At 42.0% G+C, this 25751-nt stretch overlaps 1 protein-coding gene across 6 annotated transcripts in view; it reads right to left on the bottom strand.

The window, feature by feature from the left end:
• Nucleotides 1-25751, bottom strand: part of sparta (spartin a) — a 60901-nt gene that overhangs the window by 6084 nt on the left and 29066 nt on the right. For 3 of the 6 annotated variants that reach the window (XM_085999357.1, XM_085999358.1, XM_085999359.1), the window contains 5 exons: nucleotides 23347-23541; nucleotides 17870-18028; nucleotides 13819-13884; nucleotides 13190-13280; nucleotides 1438-3213 (listed from right to left, as the gene is read on the bottom strand). In XM_085999357.1, the coding sequence (XP_085855483.1) occupies nucleotides 3027-3213; nucleotides 13190-13280; nucleotides 13819-13884; nucleotides 17870-18028; nucleotides 23347-23541 (698 nt within the window). In that variant the 3' untranslated portion in view covers nucleotides 1438-3026. Of the gene's footprint in view, nucleotides 1-1437; nucleotides 3214-13189; nucleotides 13281-13818; nucleotides 13885-17869; nucleotides 18029-23346; nucleotides 23542-25751 lie in introns of those variants that run through there. The other 3 variants (XM_085999362.1, XM_085999363.1, XM_085999361.1) reach the window with 2 other exon arrangements.

Consider the following 25751-nt stretch of genomic DNA (forward strand, 5'->3'; position numbering starts at 1 on the left):
AAATAACTGATTTCATGAATAACTTAAAGGCCCAAGTCTACACTATGCTAACTTTAAAACTGAAGACTCTAGGTATTTGCTTTCCCCCCCCCCCCCCCCCAATGTTAGCTTGGTTCCATTGGTAGTATTTGTGCATCTAGGCCCAAAGATTGTGGATTTGAGTTCTGCATCAAGAGTTTGAACTCAGTCTAGGTTGATACTCATGTGCAATACTGAGTGGTGCTTTGTCAGATAGGAATGTTAAAAATTCATGCTTTTCACTCCTGTACTTAATTTTGAGTCCTGGAGTACTGGATTCCTGAAGTAGGATTCAGCTGAAGGAGAACAGCACTGTTGGGAGCAGGGGCTTTGTGTTAATTCAGTACACTCCTACTTGAAAGGCTGTAGTGCTGCTTGAGCTTTTTTAAGTTGCAAAGAACCCATTCACATTAGTTTCCACTGATGGGTTATTCAGAAGTGAATGCTCATGTTTAGCACTCACCCAACTTATCTGTGGCTCTGTACTGAAGTGGGAGCAGAAGAATGGAGCAGCTCACTGACCAAGTTCACAAAGGCCAAGTCTGATGTTGCCAGCACCCCTCCTCTTCCCCCAGTTGGCTGACAACCAGAAGACTCTTGGCTCCCTTCCCAGCATGCCTTAGATCCAGTGGCCACTGCCAACTATTCCACCTACCAACATCCTGATGTTGCTGCTTCTATCTCGGCCACTCATCTGAACCTGAATAATGTCTTTCAGCGACCATACTTGCACAAAGTAATAAGTAGAAACAGAAGCAAGAGAAAAAGAAAAATAACAAAAAAAAGCTGAGGGAGGAGAATCAGTAGTGAAGGCAGAAGATAAATGCAGAAATGTAGGAGAAGAAAAAAAAAAAAAAAATCAGGTATATTCCCAGTACAACTTTAGCATCTTGGAAAGAGACTTCTGTTTAGCATTCACTCTTAGTAAAAGGAGAATTTCAGGGGTGCACTTTGTAGGGAGAAGCCTAGGTGGAAGTTTGTAGGGGGGGGGGGGGGGGGGTGGTGAAACAGTTACGAAAGGGGAGAAACATTAATGTAGTGACATTTCCACCCCCCCCCCCCCCCCCCCCCCCCCCCCCAAAAAAGAGAGACAAATGCCAACCAACCCCTTATATCATACTGAGGAATTGTGGAACATTCCATAGTCCACATTCCTGGTTGGCTGATGCTAGTCTACAAAAGAGAATAAGCTAAAAAAAAAAGTAGCTATTCCATAAATGTAAAAATTAGATAAGATCTTAATTATATTGGTCAGAATGTCAAGTTTTCTGCATTTTATATAAACAGCACACAAAGCAGTCTTGAGGATATCGTCCCTTATTTAAAAATAAAATGTAGGAAAACTCAACTAAATGTGAATTAGAAACCCGGTTATACAATTTAAATATACAGTTATACAACTACATCTACACAGTGTAGGGTGGTTTAAAACTAAGGCACTTTAATTGAGGAAAAGGGAGTTGAGTTTAATGCAAGAATAAGGTATTCAAGTAAAAGGTAATGCTACAGAAACAGTGCTATAGCTGTTCTCGTTTAATCAGCAACCTTGGGATAGAAGCAAAAACATTTGTTCAGTCTTCATCCTTTCTAGGTCAATTCCCAGAACAAAATTAATTTACATGTACACAAGTATGCTTCATTCTAGAACCATTTTACAGATTGCAATCAGCACAATCGAGTTTCTCATCATTCCTTATTCACAATTGTAAGTTACATAAACTGTTCAGTTATCTTCAATTAAAGATTGGCATAAAGCTTTCCTAAAATCGTACAGGAAATGCCAACTCTACCAGGCTAGCCTGTAAGTACGACCCCTTTTGCCTCAACGTTGAGCATTTTTGGTTACTGGCATATTCTAACCTGAAGGGCAAAATTCATTGTCATCAGTGCAAAAGTTATTCACTATTTTACAGTACAAATTTATTTTGCAGTTCATAGATTAAGTACTGCATTCTTATCTCTGCTACAACACAAAGTTTGTGGTGCACCACTGTGTTCTGGGTTGCATATACTCATACAGCAGCTAGATACCACCACTGCCAAGCTGGTCACTTTTTAGCTGTATTACCTGGCTTATTCAACATGTTGCACCACAGGTTTTTTTTTATTTTTAAAAAAAAGCATTGTGGTTTTTTTTTTTTAATTCACTTATCAGTGCAGATTTTTTAATTAATTGTTTTCCTCTGTACTGCTCCTCCAACTTAATATGCTAATTTTCACAGCACTGTACAAGATTTCACCCTTGATGTTCAACAAAATTCCAGTGTCCCACTATAAAAATTGCAGAAATATTCAAATTAGTTCACTCATTTACTCAACTGTAGAAAATGGCTGTTTGCACCCAAAATAAAAATCTTTAATCACTAAAACAGCACATCAGCATGGATGTGTACTTTTGTTTTAAATATAAGGGGGGGGGGGGGGGTGGGAAAAGAGATATTTTAAACTTCTCTGGATTTTATCCCATCAGTGCACCGATTTCCATTTGAAAATGGACATTCTTTAGCAGTTTAAGAACTATATTCAATGTTACACTGTACATAAAGTTCGTATCCAATGAAGTAAGCATTACCATGCATTTCTATATCTGGATCATGATCTTGTATGCTGTTAAGAGAATGCCAATTCTGATTTACAACCAATTCAGTTAGGATCTAAAGCAGAGACTGAGGCAGAACTACAAAAATTTGAGGAGGAAAGATGGAAGAAAACTCCCAAAAACCCTTCACAGGGCTAAAACAACTTTACTCATTACTCTGCACAATGGAAGGGTGAAATAAGTGCTCTATTAGTATATTAATGTACATCTCAACATCAGAAAATAAAGCCAAAATGACAGTTGCAAAAACAATTTAGTATATTTGATCTATAGTGGACTAGGTTCTTCATTCTGCAAGATAAACTGCTGCATGTTAGTTGAAAATGGAATCCTGCAAAATATAACCATTCATGTAGCATCTGTTCAGTTATGGGTTATAAATTAAAGATATTCTCAACGCTGAAATTATTCATTCTTTTCTTTTTTCCTGTTTTTCTTGTAATCTGTAGTCAACTAGAAAAGCACTTCCAGTTTCCTTTGCGGTGTGTCGTGCCACAGCCTTGATACCCAGATGATCAATATTAAAAGCTGTCACACCAACATTGATGGCAGAGTTCACAGCATTGTCTGTAGCTTTCCCAGCAGCGGACCCATACCTTGATCAGAAAGGACCATTATTTTAATCATTTCAAGCAGCAGAGCAGCCAGAAAAAGCAGATGCTAACTAACCTGCTGTGCACTGGAGCAGAATTAATTTATTCAAATGTTCTGTATTTGACATTTCAGAAGGATAGGCAGTAAGGAAAAGGAGGTGGGGTAGCTCTTAATAAAGGATAAGATCACTGCAGTGGTGAGGAATGATACTGGCTCAGAAGCTCAAGATGTAGAATCAGTTTGGGTGGTGATAAGAAATAGTAAGGGGTAAGAAGTCACTAGTGGGAGTAGTATATAGGCCCCCTAACAGTAGCTATACTGTAGGACTGTATAAATCAAGAAATAATGGGGGCTTATAAGAAAGGTACTGCAATAATGGGCGATTTTAATCATCATATATAGATTGGACAAATCAAATTGGCAAGGGTAGCCTCGAGGACGAGTTCATAGAGTGTATTCGGGATGGTTTCTTAGAGCAATACGTTGCAGAACCAACCAGGGAGCAGGCTATTTTAGATCTGGTAATGTGTAAATGAGACAGGATTAATTAATGATCTCACAGTAAAGGATCCCCTAGGAAAGAGTGATCATAGCATGGTAGAATTTCAAATTCAGTTTGAGGGCAAGAAACTTGGGTTTGAAACTAGTGTCCTAAACTTAATTAAAGGCAATTACAAGGGTATGAGGACAGAGTTGGCTAAAGTGGACTGGGAAAATAGATTAAAGGGTAAGACAGTAGATCAGCAGTGGCAGACATTTAAGGAGATATTTCATAAATCTCAGCAAAGGGATATTCCAGTGAGAAAGAAAGGCTCTACGAGAAGGATGCACCATCCGTAGCTAAGAAAGTTAAGCATGGTATCAAATTGAAAGAAAAGGCATACAATGTTGAAGATTAGTGGTAGGCCAGAGGATTGGGTAATTTTTAGAAACCAGCAAAGGATGACTAAAAAAGAGGGAGAAGATAGAGTATGAGAGTAAACTAGCAAATAATATAAAAGCAGACAGTAAGAGCTTCTACAGGTATATAAAAAGGAAGAGAATAGCTAAAGTAAATGTTGGTCCCTTAGAAGAGGAGGAGACTGGGGAATTAATAATGGGAAAGGGAGAAATGGCAGAGACACTAAACAATTATTTTGGATCGGTCTTCACGGTAGAAGACACTAAAAACATCCTAATAGATAATCAAGGGGTTATAGGGAGGGAGGAACTTAAAACAATCTCTATCACTAGAGAAAAAGTACTAGGCAAACTAATGGGGCTAAAGGCTGACAAGTCCCCTGATGGCCTGCATCCTAGGGTCTTAAAAGAAGTGGCTGCAGAGATAGTGGATGCGTTGGTCGTAATCTACCAAAAGTCCCAGGATTCTGGAGAGGTCCCAGCGGATTGGAAAACCGCAAATGTAATGCCACTATTCAAGAAAGGAGGGAGACAGAAAGCAGGAAACTATAGGCCAGTTAGCCTAACATCTGCCATTGGGAAAATGCTGGAATCCATTAAGGAGGTAATAGCAGGACGCTTAGAAAATCATAAGACAATCAAGCAGAGTCAACATGGTTTTATGAAAGGGAAAACATGTTTGACAAATTTGCTAGAGTTCTTTGAGGATGTAACAAACAGGGTGGATAAAGGAACCAGTAGATGTAGTATATGTGGATTTCCAGAAGGCATTCGATAAGGTGCCACATAAAAGGTTACTGCACAAGATAAGAGCGCACAGGGTTGGGGTAATATATTGGCATGGATAGAGTATTGGCTAACTAACAGAAAGTCATGATAAATGGGCCATTTTCCAGTTGGCAATCAGTAACTAGTGGGGTGCCACAGGGATCAGTGCTGGGGCTTCAGCTATTTACAATCTATATTAATGACTTGGATGAAGGGACCGAGTGCACTGTAGCCAAATTTGCTGATGATACAAAGATAGGTGGGTTAGCACGTTGTGAGGAGGACACAATCTGCAAAGGGATATACAGGAAACTCTTTTTACCGGCACCTAAATAACCGGAAATCTCTCTTAACTGACAAAATTCAGGAGTAGGTTCAGGTAAGTTTTACCTCATATTGGTGGCCGTGTAACCGGGGTTCCTGGATCTGTGGCTGAGTAACCAGGGTTCCTGCACCTGTTGCCATGCAACAGGGACGCCTGGATCTGTGGCAGTGTACGGGGCTCTCGTACTTTAGTAAGTATACTTCTAATCTGGACTTTTTGATCAACCAGCACCACGCCAGTCCCGTCGGTGCCGGATAAAAATGAGTTTCCTGTAGATAGGTTAGGTGAGTGGGCAAAAATTTGACATGGCGTATAATGTGGGAAAATGTGAGGTTATCCACTTTGGAAGGAAGAATGAAAAAGCAAAATTTTTTTTTTTTTTTTTTTTTTTTAAATGGAGTGAAACTACAAAATGCTGTGGTACAAAGGGATCTGGGGGTCCTAGTACATGAAAATACAAAAAGTTAGCATGCAGGTACAGCAAGTAATTTGGAAGGCTAATGGAATGTTGGCCTTCATTGCAACGGGTATAGAATATGAAAGTAGAGAAGTTTTGATGCAACTTTACAGGGCATTGGGAGACTGCACTTGGAGTACTGCATACAGTTTGGGTCTCCATATTCAAAGGAAGGATATACTTGCATTGGAGGCAGTGCAGAGAAGGTTCACTATGTTGATTCCTGGGATGAAGGGGTTGACGTATGACAAAAGGTTGAGCCTATACTCATTGGAGTTTAGAAGAATGAGAGGTGATCTTATTGAAATAAAAGATTGAGGGGGATTGACTGGGTGGATGCGGAGGGGATGTTTCCCCTCGTGGGGGTATCTAGAACTAGGGGGCATAGTTTCAGAATAAGTGGTCGCCCATTTAAGACGGAGATGAGGAGGAATTTCTTCTCAGAGGTTTGTGAATCTTTGGAATTCTCTACCCCAGAGAGCCATGGAGGTGGAGTCATTGAATATATTCAAGGCAGAGATTGACAGACATTTGAACTACAAGCGAATCAAGGGGTATGGGAGAGAGCGGGAAAGTGGTGTTGAGGCCAAGATTGGATCAGCCATGATCTTATTGAATGGCGTTGCAGGCTCGAGGGGCCGATTGGCCTACTCATTATGTTCGTACTCCTGTCTTTTTCTGGAAATTGGTCACTGCTAAATTTTTGAACTCGAGTCTCTGGATTATTAGTCCCGGCCTCTGGATTACTATATATTAGCATAACTACAATGCTGCACACCCCCAGTATGTTACGAATAAAAAAAAAAAGTTGACCATATCAAAGATGTAGACAAAGATACTGAGCTAGCTCAGTTGACTGCAGAGCAAGAGTTAAGGATCAGGTATTTCAGTTAGAAATGTTGAAGTTGAAGGCTGGGAACCTGAAAATGAGCACAGCACAAGCTGGAACCAAAAAAAGTGCATATTCAGGCATGAGGAGGAGAAAGTGCTCTTCAACTGGCAGAGAAATGCATATCAACAGGGAGTTCAGTCCTTGAGGTTCCAGAACACTTGGCTTGTAATGGTTAAATCCAATTTAATTCCAAATTTTAAAAAGGGAGAGGATAGTGAGGTTTATTCAGGCATTTGTGTTGACAGCTTATCACCATAAGTGAGCCAATTACATATGGGTAAGTTGTTTCACATTAATGAGCAATAAAGCACTCGCTGTGTATTCTCATGTCAAGCCAGCAGAGTGCGTGAACTATGATGTTGCAAAACATGCTATTCTTCGAGATGCTTGATTTAACACCTGCTTAGAGACATTTGGTTAGAGGGTGAAAATATAACAGACTACCAAGATATTGGTCCTTAATGTTGCAGCAACATTTAGGAGAGTTTTCCAGGCAATTTAAGAATATGGCTACCTGATCTCAAGCAGCTAAATGAGCGGGTCAATAATTTTATGGCCTTGCAAGTGTCAATGAACCATCCACGTGGGTGAGAGATCAAATGCCCCATACTGGACCAGAGATGGACTACTTGGTGAGCCAGCTGTTCAGCCCACATGGAGAGTCTATAAATCAGGCCACATAGAAGGAGGACGACAAAAATTAGGTGTTCTAAACATGACAAAGTGGGCACATGGCCAACCTTTGCTTGTCTTTCAGAAGCCCTGCGACACAATCCGGGAGACCATGTGAACTCGAAGAGGTTGTTTTTTGCGGTGACCATAGATTTAGAAATTTATGTCTCCTTACCTTCACCAGATCATAGTGAACAGGGTGCAAAGAATGTTCTTTCATGATGCTACAGCTCTGTCTGGTGAAGTATTACACTTTGTGCAGGGCAAAGTTGCTCACATTGGGGGACTTTGGTTTGATACCCATGGCCAGAGTTTGGCTGAAATACCGCTATGCAGGGTGAGAGAGTTGGGGGTCGATCACCCATGCCAGTCAAGATTTTGATTGGAACTGATTTAGATAGTGAAGGGGTATTAGCGCCATTAGAGAAGTGAAAGGATCATTAGAGAAATGGAGGCAAGAAATGTAAAGCAGACCAGGCTTGGCCAGTCCAGTATAATTGGACACAGAAGTCACGGAGGTGACCCAAGGTTAGAGGCAATGCAATTTCAGGTGGAGAACTTGTTAGGTTGGCTTTGAGCACAGCAGATGCATGTGGAGCGTTTGCAAGTTAAGGCACCAACAATTTCAGGGATTTGACTGTCCAAGGGGACCTTCCAAAGGGGAGTGAAAGAGGTGCAGCCAGACATCCAAACCAAGGGTTTGGGGAAAGGGAAAGAGAAAGCTCACTCCTTACTTCATCGTCTGAATTAAAAAAGATACTTTAGCCAGGAACGAGTTTCCAGTCATAAAGGAGCATCCAACATTAGGAAGCAGATCTACACCATAGCTCATTCAGAATGAGGTTATGTTTTGCCTGTTCAGGAGAAAAATGCAGGTAATCAAGCGACACACCATCTGGCTGGGGGCAGAGCAAATTTATTGGGCATGGCTGCATCAGTTAGGTGGTGGGTGGAATAGCAAGGACAGCCCACGACAAAATCCATGAGGCGTACCCAGTTAGTGTCATCTCATAGCAGTCGAAGGACTGCGAGAAATGAAGAGGTAGTGCTGGGCATCAGCAGCATATGTGTGAAAGCTGACTGCATGCCTGTGGCTGTCATGGTTGAGTGGTAGCATGTAGTTAAGGAAGAGGTTCACAACAGATCCTGGGGAACTCTGGAGATTACTGTAGGATATAATAGGGATATGATCATGTGGGGGGGGGGGGGGGGGGGAAAGAGGTTGCTAGGGGACTACATATACTGCGCTTGCACTAGATACAGGGTGGAAAGGAGATCAGAAGTCAGTAACTGTAGTTTGGAGTAGAAATGGTTGACTTATCTATTACAGATGATGATGATGAATGTAGAATACTGAATGTTAGAGGGTTGGTGAAGAGCTGACCTATGAGGAATGGGCATGGAAATGGAATGATTGACAGGAGAGTGAGTGCAGACCCAGCAAAAGAAGCAGAGATCCAAATCTAGAGAGTGAGATAAGAACTGGAAAAGAAACTACCAGTGAGGAGTTAATGAATAATTATAATATGTATTTCTATTCTAAGTATAAAAATGGAAGGCATCCAAGGAGCTGGAAGTTCCCTATTCCAAAGAGCCCTGCATCGCACAAGATTCTTAAGCACCATCGCCACATGTACGATCTTGGAGGCTCGATGGTAATCCCTCTTATAAGAAAAATGGGCCAGACTTGCAAATGTTTGTTGCTGAACTAAAAGAGCAAAGTGTTAGTTAGCCCACTCTGTCTTGATCTGTTTGGAATTCCACATTCCAATAGTTAGTGTAGGAAAAGATACTATTGCTGGAGATGCACTGGCTATGTTTAGATAGGTAGGAATGGAGCCATGCAAGGGTACGCCCAGAGAGCTGAACACGAGTACTTCCCTACAGGTCACTGATTTCTGGCAAGGAGCAGGAACCATAACCGATTCCTCTCCCTGCCCCCCCGCCTTGCCAAGAAGCATTAAGCATCTCCATGTTGCCCTGGCCGAGATCAGTTAACTCAGCACAGGGATCAAACCTGGGATTTTCCTGGTCTGTACAGCTCAGTACCACATAAGTCAGTGTGAGCCGTCAAGAAAACACATACAAAGCTTTCTATAATGAAAGAACTTTGTGCTAGTGAGATTTTTCAGTTGGCAGTAACCAGATCAGGAATAAGAATAAGAACACAAGAATTAGGAGGTGTAGAACATACAGCCACTCGAGCCTGCTCCGCCATTCAATAAGATCATGGCTGATCTTAGACTTCAACTCCACTTTTCTGCCCGATCCCCACGAGTCCAAAAAGCTATCTATTTCAGCCTTGAATATACTCAACGACTTCGCATCCATAGCCCTTTGGGGTAGAGAATTCCAAAGATTTCAGAAAGGTAACCTGTTATGGAGGCAGAAGACATGGGAAATAACAACAGAAAATGCTGGAAAAACTCAGCAAGTCAGGCAACATCCGTGGAGAGAAATTTGAGTTGACGTTTCGGGTTTGACCCTTCTTCAAAACTGGAGAGAAAAGGAACTAGATCGAAGGCAGGGCTGCGATCGGACAAAAGAATAAAAGAACCAAAAGAAGTAAAAGAGATTAGAAGCTAGACGAGATGGTAATAGGCTGTGATTAGGTGTAAAGTGTACTGGCAGGGCAAAAGATAGCTGCCAGGTGTGAGAGAGAAACAAAAGGAAAGGGGGGGGGGGGGGGGGGGGAAAGGAAAGGAGTGGAAAAATATAAGTGAAAATGAAATAGGGGCCGAGGTTATGATCTGAAATTGTTGAACTCGATATTGAGACCGGAAGGCTGCAGACTGCCTAATCGGAAGATGAGGTGCTGTTCCTCGAGTTTACGTTGAGCTTCCGTGGAACAGTACAAGAGGCCAAGGACGGTGAGGTCCGAGTGGGAATGGAGCGGTGAATTGAAATGACAGGCGACCGGAAGCTCGGGGTCACCCTTACGGACTGAACGGAGGTGTTCCGCAAAGACATGGGTATGGTTCTTAATGAATACCTTGCGTCAGTCTTTACAAAAAAAGATGTTGTAGTTGAGGAGTGTGAAATATTAGATGAGATAAATATAGTGAGAGGAAGTATTAAGGGGTTTAGCATCTTTGAAAGTAGATAAATTGCCAGGCCCAGTGAAATGTATCCCAGGCTGTTAAGAGAAACAAGAGAAGAACAGAGGCACTGACCATCATTTTCTAACCCTCTCTGGCTACAGGTGTGGTGTCAGAGGACTGCTAACGTTGTACCATTGTTTAAAAAAGGGAGAAAGGGCTAGACCAATTGATTACAGTCCAATCAGCCTAACTTCAGCAGTGGGAAAATTATTGGAAAAAGTTGAGGGACGGTATTAATTGTCATTTAGAAAGACAGATTAATCAAGTACAGTCAGCAGGGATTTGTTAAGGGAAGGTCATGTCTGACTAACTTAATTGAATTTTTTGAGGTGGTAATGAGGAGAGTCGATGAGGGTAGCACGTTTGATGTAGTCTACAAGGTCCCACATGACAAGTTGGTTAAAAAAGTAAAAGCCCATGGGATCCAAGGGAAAGTGGCAAGTTGGATCCAAAATTGGTTCAGTGGCAGGAAAGGGTAATGGTCGAAGGGTGTTTTTGTGACTGGCAGGCTGTTTCCAGTGGAGTTCTGCAGGGCTCAGTACTAGGTCCCTTGCTTTTTGTGGTATAGATCAATGATTTAGACTTCAAATGTAAGGGACATGGCCAAGAAGTTTGCAGAAGATACAAAAATTGACCATGTGGTTGATAGTGAGGAAGAATGCTGTAGACTGGTCAGGTGGGCAGAAAAGTGGCAAATGGAAGTCAATCCAGAGAAGTGTGAGGTAATGCATTTGGGAAGTGTTAACAAAGCAAGGGAATGGTAGGAAACTGAGAAGTGTAGAGGAACAGAGACACCTTGGAGTACATGTCCACAGATCCCTGAAGGTAGCAGGACAGGTAGATAAGGTGGTTAAGGCATATGGGATACTTTACTAGTCAAAACATCGAATACAAGAGCAGGGAGGTTATGCTTGAACTGTATAAAACACTAGTTAGGCCACAGCTAGAATACTCCAGAGTTCTGGTCCCCACATTACAGGAACGATGTGATTGCACTAGAGAGAGTACAGAGGAGATTTATGTTGCCAGGACTGGAGAATTTTAGCTATGAGGAAAGATCGGATAGACTGGGGTTGTTTTCTTTGGAACAGAGGCAGCTGAGGGGGAGACTTAATTGAGGTGTATAAAATTATGAGGGGCCTAGATAGAGTGGATAGGAAAGAGCTATTTCCCTTAGCATAGAGATCAATAACTAGGGGCATAGATTTAAAGTAATTGGTAGAAGGATTAGAGGAGAGTTGAGGAGAACTTTTTTCACCCAGAGGATGGTGGGGTCTGGAACTCACTGCCTGAAAGGGTAGTAGAGGCAGAAATCCTCACCACATTTATAAAGTACTTGGATATGCACTTGAAGTGCAGTAAGCTACAGACCAAGAGTTGGAAAGTGGGATTAGGCTGGATAGTTCTTTTCAGCAGGCACAGATATGATGGGCCAAATGGCCTCCCTCTGCGTCGTAAATTTCTATGGTCCACAACCCCGAGGTGAGGAAATTCCTCCTCATCTCAGTCTTAAATGGCTGACCCCTTATCCTGGGACTCTGCCCTCTGGTTCTAGATTCTCCAGCCAGGGGAAACAACCTCTCAGCATCTACCCTGTCAATCCCCCTCAGAATCTTGTATGTTTCAAAGAGATCACCCCTCATTTTTCTAAACTCCAGAGGTGTACAGGCCCAATCTATTCAATCTCTCCTCATAGGACAACCCTCATCCCAGGAATCAATCCAGTGAACCTTCGTTGCTCCGCCTCCAAGGCAAGTATATCATGGATTAAAAGGAGGCCAAAGCTGCACAGTACTCCAGGTGTGGTCTCACCAAAGCCCTGTAACAATAGCAAAATACTGCAGATGCTGGAAATCTGAAACAGAAAATGCTGGAAACACTCAGGTCAGGCAGCAGCCATGGAGAGGGAGAAAAACAAGAGTTAATGTTTCAGGTCTGTGAAATGTTAACTCTTGTTTTTCTCTCTCCACTGATGCTGCCTGGCCCGTTGAGCGTTTCCAGCATTTTCTGTTATTTCCCATACAATTGCAGCAAGGCTTCCTTACGCTTGTACTCCAATGCCCTTGCAATAAAGGCCAACATGCCATTTGCCTTCCTAATTGCTTGTTGTACCTGCATGCTGCGTTTCCTGTAAGAGGACACATACATCTCTGAACACCAACATTTAATAGTTTCTCATGATTTTAAAAAAAAATTCTGTTTTTCCTATTCTTCCTACCAAAGTGAATAAACTGTTAACATTAAGCAGAGTATGGCAATAGTGGTTAAACAACAAGACATTTGATTCCCCCTCCTCCAAATTTGAGAAAGTGGTGTGGAGTACAGTATTACCAAAGATGGGAAAGTGACCAAATGGGAGAAATACTCTAAACACACAGTTTATACTGTTGCCAGCAGAAATGAAGTCAATGGAAAACTGAAATCCTGTTCATTATTTAATGAGACACACAAATTAAAATTAACTAGCTCACCTATATGGGTGGAATGAATTCTCAAAGTATGCAGGGACAGAGGAAAGAGAACCACGTTTATATTAAAAAGGATATTGTAGAAAAGAAAATAAAGCAGTCAGCAGTGCTCCCCTTTTGCATATAGTTCTACAGTAGCAAGAACAAACATTGCACAAAGTAGCCCAAAATGATTCACAAGCTGATCTTGATGCACTGTGCCAAAAAGATAAAGCTAATTTAAAGCAATTAATTTCAAATAAATTATACTGTCTGAACCAATTTAGTTCATTTTTGAAGTGCAAGTTGTCATGTTTCGGTTTCTGAAAGTATATAAGTGTCAGTTATGAACAATACATATTGCTTTTGCAAATTGAATTTCTAATGAATTCTGCTTTAAATAAAAAGCTACTTACTTATATTTCATAGTGTGGACGGTCTCTGCTGCAACACTCTTGGCTATGCACTTTGCTGCGCACTCTAAACCATGCCACACAGTAGCAAATCCTGTCAATTAAAACCAACCAGTTACAACTTACGTTGATTATTCATTCACCTACGAGATCACAATGATTTGGCCTGGTCCTCAACTTGCTATTAGTTTTGTTTGAGACAGAATAGCTATCAATGGTGGAGTAAAAAAAAAAAAATAGGAAATGAGGAATAGACCAATGACAAGGAAGGTGCAAGTGGGGACTTTGGGTTGATGGAGGTCACTAATTTAGGATGGGCAAGACGTCACAGGCGCTTGAAGGCAAGGACAAGGATTTTGAAAGTTGATTCATAGGGGCATGGGAGTCAGTGGAGCCTGGCGAGGACCTTAGTAATGCAGGACCTTTAATGAGCAAGAAACCCTTAAGCAGCATTCTGAACAAGTTGCAGTTTGTAGAGTTTAAAGTGGGAAGGCCGGTTAGCAAAATATTAGAGAAAGAGCCTCAAGGTAATAATATACAAGGATTGCAATCTTGGTGGCAATTAGTGAATGATACAAAGGCAGAAGGTGGTGGTCTTGGTGATTAAACAAATATTGGACAGGAAACTTAACTCAAGATCAAGCAGCATAGCGAGACTTCACAACATTGCCTACTGCCTGTGATGGATGTAGGGAGAGCTGATGGGAGATGAAAAGAATGGCTTCAGTTTTGTCTCCATTAAGTAGGAAGAAATTTTGATTTATTCACATCTTAAATATTCATTAGTGAAGTAGCAGCCATGGAATCAAGAGAGGAGGAGTCATCAGCATTGATACAGAACCTGATCCTGTGGTTCCAGACAACCAGAAAGGCACAGGACATAGATGAATAGGAAGGGACCAAGGATGGAGAAATGCAACCAAATTCAGAATGAATGGAATCTTTTGGTAACTGGGGAAGCAGGTGGCAATTAAAATTTAACACAGATAAGTGTAAAATTAGTACAAGAACAAGAACCACGCGAGCATATATTAAGTGGAACAGGAAAGAGATTTAGGGATTATGGTGGACCAATATAATGCTTTTAGTACAGCACTCGGCTGTACTTAAAAAGACAAATAAGTTAAAGGGTCACAATAGTAGAAGGATAGAGGACAAATCAAATGCAGTTCATAATTCCTGACTCTTCTCTAAACATTAAAATCAGAGCCAGACCATTTAGGAGAAGTTGGGAAACACTTCATGCAAAAGGGTGCTAGAAGTGTCTCATACAAAAAAAAGATTGTAGTTCAATTAATCATTTTAAATCTGCGATCTAAAGATTTTTAATTGCCAAGAGTATTAGGGATATGGAGCCAAGGTGGGTAAATGGAGTTATGATACAGATTAGCCATGATCTCACTGAATAGCAGAATAGGCTCAAGGGACTAAATGGCCTACTCCTGTTCCCATCATGTGGTATTACTACAGGAAACTTTGGTTTATCTGGAGGTTAACTGTCCGGAATGCTCGATCCACCGGCAAAAATCAGGAGCCGTTTAGTTAGGGTTTTTTTTTTTTTTCTTTTCGTTGCTTTTTCCCCCCCCCAACCAGTCAGGCTCTGCAAGGTCCCGCTGAAGCTGTTGCTAAGCTTGAGACGCTTGCAAGGTACGGCCGATTGTTTAGAAGCTGTTGCTAAGCAACAAGGTTTGTTGCCAGATACGGAGCTCAAAATCTCCGTATGTTTCAACATTAGCGCTGGTTTGTCCAGCAATTTTGATGGGACGGCAACAGCTCAGTCCCATCGGTGCCAGATATCAAAGTTTCCTGTACTAAATGTTCCTTTCTTTTGGGGGAGTTTCTGCTCCCATACAAATTACATTTTTCCCCACATTGAATTGCATGGCTACCTACTGGCCCAGTTATCCAAGAGATCTAAATCCTTCTGAATCTGGTTGCACTGTTCCTCATTAGTTATCCTGTTCAAGTGTTAAGGAGACCTCATCTGGAATAATGTCTGCAGTTCTGGTCACCAAATTAGAGAAAAGACTACTACTATAGAGAGAGTACACAGGCAAAAAAAATTCTAGGCATCAGGAAAAGTTAAAGAATTTCAGCTTGTCTTTTTAGATTGCAAGATGATCCAAGTGATTGACTGAATAGAATTGAAAGAAAGATAAATTGTTCAAATCCCAAGGGCAGAAGTTGAAGAACAGAAAGTTGGAGTACTGAAGCATTTTCACGTAGAGGATAACAGAACTGTAAACCAGGAAAGATTACTGAAATCAACAGTCAATGTAGAAAATTTGGTGTCTTTTCTGGAGGGGAAAGAGAAGGCAAGTAAGTTTGGTTGATCAATGAAAAGGGGGCAGCCTTGATGGATCCAATGGCTTTTATCTTTTTGTTTCTTAATTCACAGGATGTGGGCAAGGCTAGCATTTATTGTCCATTCCTAACTGTTGCCTTCTAGGTTTGCTAGGCCATTTCAGAGGGCAGTTAAGAATCAACCACATTACTGTGGGTCTGGAGTCAAAGGCCAGACCCGGTAAGGATGGCAGATTTCCTTTCCTAAAAAAAGGACATTACTGAACCAGATTGGTTTTTAAACAATAATCCAGTAGGTTCATGGTCACCATTACTGATGCAAGCGGTTTAAAAAAAAAAAAAAAAAATTAAATTAACTGAATTTAAATTCCCCAGCTGCCATGGTGGGATCGTGTCTCCGGATCTAGTTCAGGCCTCTGGGATTACTAGTCCAGTAACAAACACTATGCAACAGTTCCCAGTGTTCATAAAAATTCTTATGTTCAGTTATCAAGTTATTCACTAATCTAAACAATGCACTCTGAACTGTTGCATAAATGGAATCAGTAAGTATTTTTTTTTTTATAAATTAGTTCCTGGGAAGGCTGGCAAGGCCAGGATTTACTGCCCATCTCTAATTGCCCTTGAAAAAGGTGGTGGTGAGCTGCAGTCCACATGGTGAAAGTACTCCCACAGTGCTGTTAGGGAGGGAGTTCAAGGATTTTGACCCAGCGATGAAGGAACAATGCATTTCCAAGTCAGGATGGTGTGCAGGTGATGGTGTCCTTCTAGGTGGTAGAGGTCGCAGATTTGAGAGGTGCCGTCGAAGAAGCCTTGGCAAGTTGCTGCAGTACATCTTGTAGATTGTACACACTACAGCCATGGCATGCCGGTGGTGGAAGAGGGAGTGAATGTGTAAGGTAGTGCCAATCAAGCAGGCTGCTTTGTCCTGGATGGTGTCAAGCTTCGATTGTTATTGGAGCTGCACTCATCCAGGCAAGTGGAGAGTATGTCATCACACTCCTGACTTTGTGCCTTGTAGATGGTTGAAAGGTTTTGGAAGTCAGATGAGACACTTGTCGCAGAATACCCAGCTCTTGTTGCGCAGTATTTATGTGGCTGGTCCAGTTAAGTTTCTGGTCAATGGCAACCCCCAGGATGTTGATGGTGATGCCATTGAATATCAGCGGGCGGTGGTTAGAAACTCACTTATTGGAGATAGTCATTGCCTGGCACTTAAGTGGCAAGTGACATTCGTGCCACACCAGCCCAATCCTGAATGTCGTCCAGGTCTTGCTGCATGCGGGCATGGACTGACTGCTTCATTATCTGGAGTCGTCGCGAATGGAACTGAAGACTGCAATCATTAGTGAACATCCCCACTTCTGACCTTATGATGGAGGGAAGGTCATTGATGAAGCAGCTGAAGATGTTTGGGCCTAGGACACTGCCCCGAGGAACTCCCACAGCGATTTCCTGGTGTGGACATGATTGACCTCTAACAATCACAACCATCTTTTGTGCTAGGTATGACTCCAGCCAGTGGAGAGTTTTCCCCTTGACTTCAAGTGTGTAATCAAGGAGCCCTAGTAAAATTGGTCAAATGCTGCCTTGGTGTCAAGGGCTGTCACACTCAGCTCACCTCTGGAATTCAGCTCTTTTGTCCATGTTTGGACCAAGTCTGTAATGAGGTCTGGAGCCGAGTGGACCTGACAAAACTCAAACGGAGCATCGGTAAGCAGATTATTGGTGAGTAAATGCTGCTTGATAGCACTGCCGACGACACCTTCCATCACTTTGCTGATGATTGAGAGTAGACTGATGGGGCGGTAATTGACCAGATTGGATTGTCCTGCATTTTGTGGACAGGACATACTTGAGCAGTTTTCCACATTGTCAGGCAGATGCCAGTGTTATAGCTATACTGGAACAGCTTGGCTGGAGGCGCAGCTAGTTCTGGAGCACAAGTCTTCAGCATGACAGCCGGGATGTTGTTGGGGCCCACAGCCTTTGCTGTATCTAGTGCACTCAGCCATTTCTTGATATCACGTGGCATGAATCGAGTTGGCTGAAGACTGGCTTCTGTGACGGTGGGGTCCTCAGGAGGAGGCCGATATGGGTCATCCACTTGGCACTTCTGGCTGAAGATGGTTGCAAATGTTTCAGCCTTGTTTTTTGCACTTGTGTGCTGGCCCCACCATCATTGAGAATGGGGATATTCATGGAGACTCCTCCTCCCATTAGTTGTTTAATTGTCCACCAACATTCACAACTGTCTTTCTTTAATTTATCTGGCAATTTCCACAAGTTTAATAAAAGTTATGAATTTAATGAGATGTTAAATGGTACATTTATAACTTAAGAGAAGTTGACAGAAAAACAAAATAGATGTACATGTACCTTGAACTCCACTTGCTGCCACCACCAGGGCTCCTTCTAGATTGGCTTTTGAATTGTTATCTTTCTTTATCGATTCAGGAATCAATTTACTTCCATGTTTCTTTACATGTGGAGCAAGCTCTTTTCCAATGGTACTAGCAACAGCACAAAGTCCATCAACTGAGAATTAAAAATACATTTTAAAGTTAACTTTATGGTTCAGACAAATGCAACTACTCAAAGGGGCTTCACTCGAAGTTACATAAAGATAAAATTAATTGATTAAAAAAAATTAGGGCATGAACATACTCTCACGATCAAGGATCAAACCCAAGTGGAAGCTGCGATCTTCTTTTCTTTCCCCGTCCTTCGTTATACTGCTCTTTTGGTGTTAGTGCCATGGCATGATTCCTTGTGTTGGTGCCATGGCATGATTCCTTTTGTTAGCTTTAGCTGCATTGCTCTAGCTTTAGCTGCATTGCTCTAGTTTACAACAGACCAGCGGCTTAGAAGTCAGCATAAATTGTACTCGCTACATAGTGTCATCACCACTTTCACTCCACACCCCTCCCACAGCCTTGCAGTCAGTTAGCATAATTTAGTGCACCCTGTTTGCATAGATACAATTGGTGCCAACGTTCCCGCTAAGCTGCACAGCGGTCTGGAGATCCTATGCAGGCCACTCACTGGCTTTTACAGGGAAGAAAACACACATGCGTGAAAATTTGAATGGGCCACAGCCAGTTAAAGGGACTGCACACAAAAAAAAGTTAGAGGGAATTTTAGTTGTATAGTCCTTGTAAAGAACTTCCGCAGTAAGAAATGTACATTAAACTACAGTACAACCCAGCTTTGTTTAATGAAGCAGCTTGGATTTCCATCATTTTGTGCATAGAGGAGTGACTCTGACAAGAGACTGTAGGAATATTCATAGGTTCTCTGGGCAACATGTTTTCTTTGCTATAGAGTCGTCCTTGGTCCAGTTCGTTTGCAAAGTCAGTATGTCAGTCAAGCCAGTTCCCCCTGCCGTGCATTAGCATCTATGGATCGGAATGCATCAGTGACAAACTGGAAATAATTACATTAGGCAATGCTATTAACTGTGTTGGTTAAAGACTTGAGCATTGTAAACACCATCAGTTCCAATGAAAGAAGACACTAGAACCTCAAGGTTGAGCAGCTTTCTAATTAAAGGTGGAGAATGCCACGAAAGCCTCTGGCACAAAAAAAATCTTTAACATCGAGTCAGTGTGGAATATTGGTGCTTTCTACCAGAAGTAATGACCCGGATTTTACTGTGTTTCCGACAGCATACCAGCATGTGCTGTGTATGTGCGAAAACCTGAAACTTGCGATCTATCAAGTTTCGCTTGGACAGATCCACCGCATCCGCTACAAAATCACTTTTGTTGGTGCAGAGTTGGGCTATTTCCCCAATTACTGGCCAGCGAATGCCACAAAACCCTGACGCCTGGTAAAAGCAGGCGTAAGGCCCGCTTTTACTAGCGCAAGGGTTAAAATAACTTTTTAAATGATTTAAACATATACATTTTAAAATTAGTTTAGGTAAATTTTGGCCCGTTTTAAAAAGTAAAAAAAAATTTCAAAAAATTAAATTTTAAATGCTTAAAGGGCCTTTTAATTACTTTTGAATGTGATCATTTATTTTTATTTAAGTGGTGTGAAATTTTATTTATTTGGGAGATTTCTATTATGCTTATGGGGATTCCGTACATAAATGAAATGCCCCTAAGCATCATAGGAATCCCCCTTTTTGATTGGTTGGCCTGGCCCACATGATCCCAGGGACCACAATTTCCAGGCCATTATTTTTCTGGCAATTTGCTTCAAGGTATCTATGTTTGAAAGAATTTACTTTGGGCATTGGAAGCAGAATACCCTTCTAGTGAACAAGATCACAACAGGCCCATGTGCTGAGTTTCAGCAGACTTTACCTCTGAAAGTTGTGGAACACTGAACAAGTGTATACCAGTCAGTACTGTGTCTCTCTCCACAGATGCTGCCTGATCATCTGATTATTTCCAGGATTTTCTGTTTATTTCAATTTTAGCCTGGGTAGTGTCTAATTTTGTAAGTAAGTATTTAAAAACATGTGCGTTCATAGATAAGGAGCCATTAACTAGAAACTGAAGAGAAGTTAACTGGAACCAATCCATCCAAGGTATGTTTCAGTAAGCTGATGTGCGAAAGATAAAAGATTAAATCAGCCAAGACGCTACCACTGGCATTCAAAACCAAGACTACAGGGTTATTAAGAGGATGGTACACTACAAACGATACTGCTTTATAGCAGGCAGAACACCAAAAACATCTGCTGCACATAATCCACCAATGGTTGAGCAGTTAAAATCAGGGATGCTTAAAAGGCCAGAATTAGAGGAGCGCAGCTATCAGAGGGTTGTGAAGCTGGAACAGATTACAGCAATAGGGAGGGGCGAGTCCATGGAGGGATTTGAAAACAAAGATGAGAATTTTAAAATAGAGGTGTTTCTTAACCAGGAGCCAATGTAGGTCAGCGAGCACGAGGGTGATGGGTGAACAGGACTTGAGAGTTGGGACACGGGCAGCAGAGTTTTGGGTGACCTCAAGTTTACGGAGGGTAGAACATGGGAGGCCAGCCAGCAGTGCATCGAAAGAGTCATGTCTAGAGATAAAAGGCATAGTTGAGCGTTTCAGCAGCAAATGAGCTGAGGCAGGAGCGGAGTCAGGCAGTGTTCCAGGGGTGGAAATAGGCAGTCTTACTGATGTGTGATCAGAAGCTCATTTCAGGTCAATTATGACACCAAGGTTGCGAACAGTCTGGAGACAAAATGGAGTTAGTAGTTAAACTGACTACTGGGAAATTGAAACTAATTAAGATCAAGATGTTTATTTAAACAATCATTCCTTATCAGTGACACGACAGCTCAGGAATAGCTTGAAATATGCTGTGCCTTATCTGGTCTTGTGTAGGACTCTGAACAGAAAGATCAAGTTAGGGGAGTGAGAGAGACTTGGCATGTCTAAGTATCCGTGCCCCATTAAATGACATCTTCCAGGAACTTAAGTGACTTCTGGAAATGGACACGAAAGGGGTGAATCTTTCAGACTCATGCATCATCCAGATTGATCAATTGCATGGAAAGGGGTTTTTCTTTGAATTTAGGGCAAGTACAGTAAAAGGGTATTTGGCACATCTTTCATCAGACTCTTTCTCTTCTGTAGCCTTCTGCAATAATCTTTACCTAGCAGATATACTTAATAAGTACAAAGTATATTCAGGACAGAGAGCAAGAGGCTATATAAATCAAATTGAATGACTATACTAGGCCAGTTAAAGGCAGAGATAAGTCTGTCACTTGATTCTACAAGTTGCCAGAGGAAGGATGGCGAGAGTTAAGCCAGCTAGTTCAAATACAGTCACTAGCGCACAAGGTAGATTCCGCCGAAACAGAATCCGAGTGGAACAGATAGCCCCATCACGGAGGAGGCTCATCACCAATATTCCTTTTAAGCTGCGCAGCTGTCTGGAGCTCCTGTGCAGGCCGCTTGCAGGCTTTACAATAGGAAAAACTGCATGTGCAGGAATTTGAATGGGCTGCGCAGCTCGTTAAAGGGGCCACACACCCAAAAAAAAGTCAAAGGGAACATTGCTCATCACCTTGACGTTCCAGAAGCAAACGCTGCCGTCCCACTGGAGGAAGAGGATCAACTCAATCATGCCATTCATAAGGGAAAGGTTGCATAGACTCCAGAAACACTTAACCACTAGCACAGACACTAATCTATTGCATAGACTGGCAATTCAACAGTTAGCTTGTCAGCTATCTAAAAGGAATTAATGTCACCAATTTTCAATAGTCTCAGACAACTGAACTCAATAGTTTGATATTCAGTAATCCAGTTAACACTGAATTAGTGATACACTGAGCTAGCTTTACAATCTCGGTTATTCATTTTGTTAAGTCTATTAATCATTTGTTATTCAAATTGTTAGGTAACCCTGTTTATAACTATATTGATCACTTGTTTGTATATTCAATGTTTAAATTTAAATAGCTATAATTGTGATTTTTTGTAGTCAATAATGTTAGAGCATGACATGTCATCTAACGTCTGATGATTTGGCAAAGGGTTAATTCAATTAGTAGCTTGTGGGTATCCTAATTGAGGACCAGTAAGGTAAACCCAAATTTAATCCAAATTGGGTGATGCAAGACAGTTTGTGAACCCTTGAGGATTCCTTAGTGAGGAGTTAAGGTGAAAGGGGTTCCACAGGCACCAGAAACCCACAAGTACCTCATCTAAGTGGCTATTTTTCAAAATGTAAAATTAGATACCGAGTGTCAGGAGACTATTAGATTGCAAGGGGCACCACAATTAAGCGCAGTCTTGTCCCCAGACAATATCCACACCCTTCAGCAGAATTACTATCCCTAGCCGATTGCTTATTTTGCACATGCAAGTAGGAATTACTCCATGGGGAAAGTAAAGGAGGAATTCCGTATTTAGTGTCTAAAACAATATTTTAAAGTTATGCAAGGCTATCGGCAATGTAGAACTTCTTTAGTATTACCCTGAATGTGCTTAAACTCACTATTTCTGAAGTGGTTGTTGGAGTAAAGACAACCCTCTTGCATTTTATAACATCTCTCCCGATAATTCACTGCCCTCCTTCCTCACGAGTGAGATGGCTGAATTACTAGCCAAGGTGATTGAGGGAGGTGGTCTGTTAATTTTAGGCGGACATAGAAAATTTCATGCACTTTGAAGAGCAGGGTAGTTCTTCTAGTTTCCTGGCCAACATTCTTTCCTTATTCACCACCACCAAATTAACTGGTTATTTCTCTCATTTCCTGTATACGTGCAAATTGGCTGCCTCGTTTGCCTACATAACAGTAACTCACTTCAAAAATATTACATTGGCTGTGAAGCACTTTGAATCACCAGTGGCAGACCCTCAAATTGTACTACTTAGTACTGCTCTCCCCATCTCTCCACCTCCAAAGACTTCCTCAAAAGCTACCTCTTTAATTCGGTTATCTCCCCAAACTCCTATAATAATGCTGCTCTGTCCACATTTTCTCAAATTCCTTTATTCCATGCGCCATCTTGTCCTCAACAGACATAGTATCATTATAAGCCATGTCAAATATTTTTACCCAACTGTTATACCGGCACGTGTAAGTTTAATGTAAAGAAAATTGTAACGTAACTTAAGTTACATGAACAAGGCAGTTGTTGTCTAGAAGCACAAAAGAGTGTTTGCAGTGTCATTTTTGATGTTCACATTATTTGTTTAATAATTTCAGTAAAATTACTAGGATGCTAAACAACTTGCATTGCAAGTCAACTAAGAGCATGTACAAAGAGGAGGAAGCCTTTAAAGTGATCAAAAAACTTCCAAATGCCAACATCTACTGCTCAACAGGTTCTCAGTTTCATAAGAAATCCCTTCCAGAAGTAAATGTTATCAAGGATATAGGTTGTTCGCTTACCCAAGAACTGGCTGACTTTTACAGCCCCTCCCGTTGCTTGTCTTGCAACACTGAGTCCCTTTTCCACTGTTGGACTGATTGTTGCAGGCTTATCTTCAGGCTGAATATGGTCTCTCAGTTTAGAGGCTCCCTTCTGGATTGCTTTACCAGTGAATGCAGCTCCTTTAGCCAAACCCCAGCTCAGCCAAGAGGCCCCTGAAAAATTAATCCAAGTAGTTTTATAAACAACTAGATTTCCCATGGCACTGCTCATGAAGTCAGAATACTCTTGATGCTTACAGGAAGTAGGTAATGCAACATCTTTCCTCATCTGACAATTCTCAACAAACAAATTAGTAAATACACTTTCAACATGCAGAACGATGTTTGCAGCTTCATCTGGAAGAAGTCATCGGGTGCTTATGTGGGTCTTCACATACCATGATAAATCAAAACTGCCATAACTAATTTCTTTACACTACTTTCAGCCATTTTCTTTCTTCACTCATACCAGTATATACAGCTAAAATATTTATAACATCGTACAAAGAAAAAAAATCATAAATGCCAATAAAACTGCTAATTTAATGTTATATAAAAATGTCTGCAAGATATTTCTCCCACATAGGCCTGCCCTTCAGTCTTGGGCACGAATGAAAATTTTACCTTGGCCTTGGATGCTGGGACACAAATTTGAGAGGAGAGAAATGCATTCTGGGAGTTCATTTTCACCACTTATGGAATTGCAATACCCAGAATGCAGATTTTAAACAGGTAGAAAAGGACCAGTTAACGATTCAGTTAACAAATTCAGCGTACAAAAGTTGTACATTATAGGAACTGTATTTCACACCCAGGTAGCATTTTTTTTTTTCTTTTTAAATTTGTTCATAGGATGTGGGCGTCACTGGCAAGGCCAGCATTTATTGCCCACCCATAGTTGCCCTTGAAACGGTGGTGAGCCACCTTGAACTGCTGCAGTCCGTGTGGTGAAGGTACTCCCACAGTGCTGTTAGGGAGGGAGTTCCAAGATTTTGACCCAGCGACAATGAAGGAACGGCGATTATACTTCCAAGTCAGGATGGTGTGACTTGGAGGGGAACTTGGAGGTGGTGGTGTTCCCATGCGCCTGCTGCACTTGTCCTTCTAGGTGGAAGAGGTCACGGGTTTAGGAGGTGCTGCTGAAGAAACCTTGGCGAGTTGTTGCAGTGCATCTTGTAGATGGTACACACTGCAGCCACGGTATGTCGGTGGTGCAGGGAGTGAATGTTGAAGGTGGTGGATGGGGTGCGCCAATCAAGCGGGCTGCTTTATCTTGCACGGTGTCGAGCTTCTTGAGTGTTGTTGGAGCTGCACTCAGGCAAGTGGAGAGTATTCCATCACACTCCTGACTTGTGCCTTTTAGATGGTGGAAAGGCTTTGGGGAGTCAGGAGGAGAGACACTCACCACTGAATACCCAGCCTCTGAACTGCTCTTGTTGCCACAGTATTTGTGGCTGGTCCAGTTAAGTTTCTGGTCAATGATAACCCCCAGGTTATTGATGGTGGGGGATTCAGCAATAGTAATGCCTTTGAATGTCAAGGGGCGGTGGTTAGATGCTCACTTGTTGGAGATAGTCATTGCCTGGCACTTATGTTACTTGCCACTTATCAGCCCAAGCCTGAATGTCATCCAGGTCTTGAAGCAGTCCATGTCTGCCTGCAGCATTATCTGAGGAGTTGCGAATGGCACTGAACACTGCAGTCATCAACAAACATCCCCACTTCTGATATGTAGGAAAGGTTATTAATGAAGCAGCTGAAGATGGTTGGGCCTAGGCCCTGAGGAACTCCTGCAGCGATGTCCTGGAGCGGAGATGATTGACCTCCAACCACCACAACCATCTTCCTGTGTTGTGTTACGTATGACTCCAGCCAGAGGAGAGTTTTCCTCCCGAATCCCATTGACAGTTTTACTAGGGCTCTTTGATGCCACACTCGGTCAAATGCTGCCTTGATGTCAAGGCCAGTCATGCTCGCCTCACCTCTGGAATTCAGCTCTTTTGTCCATATTTGAACCAAGGCTATAATGAGGTCTGGAGCTGAGTGGTCCTGGTGGTATCCAAATTGAGCATCAGTGAGCAGGTTATTGGTGAGTAAGTGCTGCTTGATAGCACTGTCGATGACACCTTCCATCACTTTGCCGATGATTGAGAGTAGACTGATGGGGTGGTAAATGGCCCAATAGGACTTGTCCTGCATTTTGTGGACTAAACATACCTGGGTAGTTTTCCACATTGCCAGATAGATGCCAGTGTTATAGCTGTACTGGAACAGCTTGGCTAGAGGTGCGGCTAGTTCTGGAGCACAAGTCTTCAGCAAGACAGCCAGGATGTTGTCGGCGCCCACAGCCTTTGCTGTATCCAGTGCGCTCAGCCGTTTCTTGA

Source organism: Somniosus microcephalus, chromosome 10 (genome assembly GCF_052327205.1).
Source record: "Somniosus microcephalus isolate GS21.2 chromosome 10, FLI_Smic_1.0, whole genome shotgun sequence".
Classification (NCBI taxonomy): domain Eukaryota; kingdom Metazoa; phylum Chordata; class Chondrichthyes; order Squaliformes; family Somniosidae; genus Somniosus; species Somniosus microcephalus.